This window comes from Carassius gibelio, chromosome B23 (genome assembly GCF_023724105.1).
Source record: "Carassius gibelio isolate Cgi1373 ecotype wild population from Czech Republic chromosome B23, carGib1.2-hapl.c, whole genome shotgun sequence".
In the NCBI taxonomy this organism is placed as follows: Eukaryota; Metazoa; Chordata; class Actinopteri; order Cypriniformes; family Cyprinidae; genus Carassius; species Carassius gibelio.
Window position 1 is genome coordinate 29,322,232 of NC_068418.1, and position 7,064 is coordinate 29,329,295.

Here is a 7,064-nt window from a genome sequence, read left to right on the forward strand (position 1 = left end):
CCTCCTAAATACCACCAATAGAGTTTACGTTTGAGGAGAATGGAGTTGTATTATTGCTATTTTGATCTCGTCTAGTAGTAAAAATATGTTAAAACCCACTATTTGTATGGGTTTTTTTTTAACTTATGTATCGTTCAATGGTAAACTGTTTGCCCAGTCAAATCAATAATAATGCTTTTCCCATCTATCTCTGTGTATCTGTCCCTTCATGAAGACCCTACCTCTTTGGGGCTGGATGTTTTTCCATTAAAACTCCATGGTGAGTTTTTCCAATTCACTCCCAGCATGCTTTGTCCTTGCTTCAGCAAAATACTGCGTTCATTCCATCTTTCATTCGTTTATTCTTTAGTTTCTTCTAGCTCGCTGTGGGGAGAACCAAAGGATGTGCTTTTTATTGTTCCTTTCTTTTTTGTTCTTTGTCTGTATGTGGATTTGCTGATTGGCTTTTGTGTATTTATTGTAATCGCTAACTTTGTGTTAAAATGTTGCCTGTTAAAGTATTGTACATAAAGATCCACTGTGAGAGGAATGTTGGTGAATTATAATATTTTGTTGGTCATAAGCATGTCTTTAGACATCAGCTTGGCATTTAAGTTAGGCAGTGTCGTTGAATTCATGGGAGAGAGAAAAGAGTTTTTTTCTAGAGTTCATCACAAAATATTATGTTTTGCTACGTTAGAAAACATCAGAGCTCTGTTTGTCAGTCCATCCTGCGGTTTATACGAATCTTCCCTTCAAAGCGATCATTCCGCTCTTACTTCGGTTTTTCCCAAACAGACAACAGAGATTGTTTATTCAAAAATGCTTTTGTGTTCGCATTCATATTGTTGTCGTTATGATTTTATTGACTGGTGACATTTGGAATAAGGGTGAAAAAATTTATTGGTGTGCCGCGCACCGCTCTTGCCGATGGTCGAGTCAGATGTGTGCAATGTGGTTGCAGTCATTCATCTTCTTCACCCTTTAATTTGATGTGACAATTTTATTTGGACAATGCATAATCATTGGCTTGAGTGTACATGAGGAAAAACAGAGAGTTTTTTATTAGATGCAAACTCAGAATGTTACTTTACTATCAAAGGGTGGGGGTTATTATTGAAGCAATGCATGATTTTGCTGCAAATAATAAAGTATTAACAGGTAAGAGTTATGCATGAAAATATTCTATGTGTATATATACAGCTTCACAGATTGAATCTCAGCTAAATGGACTTCCCTGTGCCCCTCACCCCCCAAATATATATCACACGTGCGGCTATCCTTCCTCTGGCTTGGGTTTCAGCTTTTGTTGTGGTCTCCTCGCATACGTTTTAATTAGATCTTTTTCCTGAGCCGCTGTACTATGATCTCAGAGGACGTATGTGTTTCAAAGCCTTATCATTAACATGATAAATCTTAATATTCCCCATAGCTTCCTCTAGACTGGGCTAGGCACATTAATGTGGGACACAACTGGAGCTCCGCTTTTCATCAGAATAATATGATTGATTTAGATGTTGTATTAAAAGTGAATTAGTTTTTCCTTTTAGAGAAGTGAACAGTGTGTTTAATATCACATGGAAGTATTAAGGCAATCATCAAGTGTTCCAAAACAAAACACTCCCACGCAGGAACAAGATGGAAAATTGCAGCTCAAATACAAATGGCGGAACATGAGATTTTACTATAAACAGCTCAGGAGACATAAAGTAAATAATATTTAAAGTGCCCCTATTATGGATTATGAAAGGTTCACATTTTGGTTTTGGGAGTCCCCAACAAAAGGTTGACATGTATGCAAGGTCAAAAAACACTTTCATTGTCTAATAATGTGCATTTATTTTTACCTTATTCGCTCTACGATTAATTTTTCCCAACCCCTCCTTTGTTTCTAATCTGTGGTGATTGGTCGATTTCATTTCATCATCCATGTAATGCCTGATAAAGCAGCATTTATGAACATGAAACGCCTTGGGATTCGTTTTAAAAACGACTCGATTTAATGATTCAGAGTCTACTTTTTTTTTTCTGGAGAGAGACCTTTATACATGGTGCACGTTCAGATTTTAAACTTGGATGTTTTCATTCACTTAGAGCTATACACACTGCATGAAAGGTCATTTTCAAAAATCCTTAATAGTGGCACTTTAATTAAACCAATAGTAGATTCAGAAAAAAGATTAAAAAGTAATGCTACAAAAAATATGCAGTTTCAGCTTCCTTTTTTCCCACAAGAATCTGAATTGTCAAAAAAAAAGAAAAGAAAAAATATTCAACTTGAGACAATTAACTTTTAGTCAGTCATTAGACGTATAAAAATAAAAGCAGAATGTTTTTGCATGCTCTGTGTTCAAGATAACAGCGAGATCCTGTGTAGTTCAGGAAAGGTTTTGATTGATGTAGCTTATGAAACTGTGAAACTTTTTTCCTTCTTTTAATTTTGAAAGTGTCATCCAATCAGAACGAAAAAAGTTCAACCATCACAAACCTTCGAAACCTGGCAGCTCATTATTACCAGACAGCTGCGCTCACACCTGGGGAACGCATATTTTCTGGCATCTGTCTAAAGAAAAGGGAAATCATGCCGAATCAGGCACCTTCCTCAACGATATCCCAATGAGCTGGAACGCTGGAAATGGAGGGGAAAAGTTTCTGTTTCTCTCTTAGCGTTTGATGCCGGCCTCCCAAATGGCTACCACAGCGTGTGTGGACCGTGGCCGTGTGCCCGAGCCGTGTCCGAGGAAAAGCTGCTGTGAGATAATAAATGTGACGTTGAAAGAAATGTCTGCGTCCTGCAGGACCCTTTCATGAGTGCTGTAACACCGGCCCCGCTGGCTGACGTACACCAACCATATGGTCAGCTTGTCACGGCAAGACCCCTGATAAGTCCAAATGAGAGCCGTGCTTCTTTATGTCGTTTAAAGCCCGGCATTGCATTTGTTTGAAAACAAATGGGGGGCCGCCTTCCCCCCGATGGCGCCTCATCTGTGGCCGGGACTGTAATGTGGCTGGGCTTTGATGGTGGACATCACAGATTGAATTATGCCCTTGAGGAAAAGCTATTAGCTCACGTCAAGAGTCCTCATATGTTAAATTAAAAGTGGAAATGACATGCAAGGAGTCTTTTCAGTGAATTAGTTCGAGAGAGAGAGGAAAAAACACTCCAGAAGCAGAAGGAAAATGCCAATAGGGGGAAGACGGAATTGGCTTCTGTTTAGTAACGTCTGTCTTCCCTTCTCCTCCATCTCACTAAATATGTTTATGTTTCATAATTTATTGATTTTCGGATACATTTTTATGTAAGCCTCTCCCCATGCCAATATTTATTTAGAATAATCAGTTCGCTCAAATGGCCGGCTGAATCACTGCAGCTTGAGTCATACTAGCCACTTTAAGTGAGACCCAGAGGAAAAGCGTGATTTCAAATACAGACAAACTCCAGCGGTCGCTTCAAGGAAATTCAGATGCAGTGCAAGTAAGAAGTAAGTACACTCAAGTAAGAACTTGTTGACCAAATCATCTGCTGACCAAAGCCTCTTCAAAGAGCTCTTACTATAGTTGGCCAGCTTCAGTCCTGCCACTAGCAGATGAGCGCTCAAAGTTATGCAGCTTTTTAACTCGGACTGACTCCTTGCAGTGTTTTTGGTCTCATCATCATTACTGGCATGACATTATATACCTTTGAAAGAATATTTCCAGATTTATTCGGCGAAGCACTTAGCAACGGATACAATTTCCTTTCCGATTTGCGGCGGACAGTGTCAGCCTGTGATTTCAGAGGAATAAATGTTTAGTCGCACTGAGGTTGGTTTGGTTTTGTTATTAAGAACATCTGTGCGCCCATCCTTTACTGTTTTCCTTCAAGAGAGTGCATCAGCTCCTCCAAACGTAAAAAAGCCAGCTCTTCACCTGCATCCCAGCCTGGAAAACTGTTAAGTGCGTTTACTTCCCTCGCTGCCTTGATCTCTGCGGTGGGGCGGGAAGGATTTGACTGCTCCTTTGAGCTACGCTCAGTGTTTTTCTCTACGGTCAGTGATGGCCAGGGCAAAGGAAGCGGCCGTTTCTAAAGATTTGAGGTTATCAAAATGTCTGCTGTCTTCTCTCCTCATTATCCCACTTGGGATTCCTGTTTTTTTAGAGGGAGAAAAAGGAAAGCGTGCACCTCACTGTGCTCTGCTCTTCAAATCCCATGGCGGCTGAGTGTGTTTGTTTAGTGCTGTGTCCCCTGTTTTACACTCCAGACAGCAAGACGTTCACAGCTGCTCAAGCCAAGGCGATATACTGACAAACCGCTCATATCTCCCCATCAGCGTAGATGTTTAGTTATTCGCTTCACCTCCGTCCAACACCAATAAACACGTGCAAATCTCTCCCCCTGCTTTTCTGTAGTTCTCTCTTTTTTGTCTTTAGTCCTTCCCAACCACCAAACCTCGCCTAGTGTCGGCTAAACAAAGATGTCAACATCACTCCTCATCCTGAGAGTAATTTACGACTTGATGACAGTTTTAAGGGACGTGACAGAGTGAGAGTGCAGCTCAGCAACAGGTCACTCAACACCTATTAGTGTAATGCAAGGCTGGAAGAGTCCCGGTTCAAACGCTGGACAATTCATCCACATTAACTCTCAGTCCAGACTCCACGGTCTTCAACAATTTCATTACAATCGGCAGTTTTGTTTTGCAGTTATCTTCCCTTTTAGTGCGTAATGACTAGGGCTTTCAATCGATTCCATATTTGTATTGAATGAATTACATGATATACTGACAAATTAATCAAATTTGTAGCAATTAATCATATATCAGGGGTTTGCAAACTAAAAGTCAGTGTCTGCGGCCAATGGAACATTTCTGGGATTAAATATTAACTTTAAATAGTATTGTACAACAAAATGTCATAAAATTTAAGATGTTCTTCAGGATAATGCACATTATTCATATTGTTTCCAGATAAAATATTAATCATTTTATTTTGCTTTAGTACAATAGAAATATAAGAGTTATAGGGCTCAAAAGTATGTAAACCAAATATTAAACATTTTAAATATTTGTTTACAATTTAATACATTTTTAATACATTTTAGGAGAAGAAAATACTGAAAAGTTGCAACAAAAGATTGCTTCAGAAATTATTATGTTTATTTTCTCACAGTTTTTTATTTATTTATTTAAGTTTTATAATTTTGTGCATTGAGGACTTTGTATTTAGGATACCATGTCGAGTACTTCATCCATTCTTCTTCTCTTTATATAACGGTTTTTGAATGCACAAATGTGTTCTGTGAAAATAGAACATTTTGTGGTATAAGTGTGGTTTGAGATGCATTGCTTATACTGTATACTTACAGCTGAGGATTCACTGAATTCTTCTGATGTTATTTTTTTATATTGTAGAATTACATAGAGGTTAGGGAGTATGCTTAATTATTATTATTTTATTTTGTATTTTTTTGATGTGTTAAATTGGAACTTCTAATCATTTATTTGGCTGTCTCCCATTCACATCCATTTGTGTGTATTTGAGTGTGTATGTCTGCATGGCTGATGGTATCTGAAGTGTTGTTCTGTGTGAAACAGCCAGTATTCAGTGTTTTGGGAGTCTCTTGTATGTTTGAGATATGGAGGGCAGGTTTTTACAGTGCAGGAGTCGGACGGTAACACCACATGGTTTCTGCGACTCCTTATCTCTCAGCTCATGAGCCTTTTTCTCCTTGACTTTTTCAAAAACGTACTGACGTAAAGAATAATTCAATAGGCCCTAATAATTTTTCTCAAATGCCAAGACTAAAGTGAGGCCTTCCAAAGCAGCTTAAAAGCTTCCATTTGAAGCCGTTTTCTAAGCAAATGACAGCCATAATGTGGTATCTGTACAGACTCTTGGAGTGTATATGTATGTGTTGAGCTTTCACAACGTCATTATATTCACTGAACAGAAATATAAAAGATCAGTTAGTGGTTTTCTGGTTTTGACAACTGCGGAAAGATTGTGCTTGCTAAATAAAAGTTAAAGTGGTTATGTTATCCAATACAAGCGAATTGAAATTAAATTCCTCTCCAAAACATTTTTAATATGTGTTTGACTGCATATTTTAAAGACATTTTCTTGTTAACATATTTATACATTAACATATTATAAACTGTCTTTCAGATAACACTTAAACATCTTAAAACACAAAGAAAATGGCAGTGAGATAAAAAAGCAAAATAAAGTTTTTTTTGTTAGTTTTTTTACTTGCATGAAGGATGAATGTGTGGTTGTGTTATGTTTATTGTTTACAAGCCCAGTATTTTGTTAGTGGATGTATAATTTTTGTCTGAAACTCTTGATATTTCTTTCATATGCAGGACATATTGTCTTGATTCTTAACATCCCAACTGTGTCTCTTTTCTTGTCTCTAATGTGACTTTAATTTTCCTGTTTTTCTCCTAATGCCAATCACCCAAAACAGACTGACTTTTCTTTCTTTCTTTCTTTCTTTCTTTCTTTCTTTCTTTCTTTCTTTCTTTCTTTCTTTCTTTCTTTCTTTCTTTCTTCTCTATATTCTTATTCTCATTTGTGACTCTTAATTTTATTAAATTTTTTTGTAGCAAATCGAAGCCGCCTCCCCAGATCTCTCCCAGTAAGTCCATTGGTGGGGAGTTCTGCCTGGCTGCAGTCTTCGCCTCCTCCCGCTCTTGGTTCATCACCAACCCCACCATGAAGAGAGAGAAAGGTCTGACATGGCTTTCAACTTCCAGTACATCATTTTTAAGCTTTAGATAAAATAAGTGGTTTGAATATTGATGGAAATTGATCTATATATATATATATATATATATATATATATATATACTGTGTGTGTGTGTATATATGTGCGTGACTGTGTATAGTATGTATTATACTTTAATTAATATGTTATTATATTCTATTTATTTATTATTTGTTAAAAGCTCTGGCATATATTTTGTTTATTTCTTTGATCTTTTAAGTGGTACCAGATGGAACTGCAAAATCTGTTCCGCAAAATCCACAAAAAATATTCTGAGGTCATGTTCGAAACCAAAATCTTTAAAACTTGTTCTTGACTTTTCTTCCCTGTTAGATCAGTC

General features: G+C 37.4%; 1 protein-coding gene across 1 annotated transcript in view; it reads left to right on the plus strand.

Annotated features, from left to right (window-relative positions):
• LOC128011049 (BCAS3 microtubule associated cell migration factor-like) overlaps positions 1 to 7,064 on the plus strand; it is a 17,590-nt gene that overhangs the window by 9,878 nt on the left and 648 nt on the right. The window contains exons 3-4 of the mRNA XM_052593084.1: positions 215 to 259; positions 6,564 to 6,688. Of these exons, the coding sequence (XP_052449044.1) occupies positions 215 to 259; positions 6,564 to 6,688 (170 nt within the window). The remainder of the gene's footprint in view (positions 1 to 214; positions 260 to 6,563; positions 6,689 to 7,064) is intronic.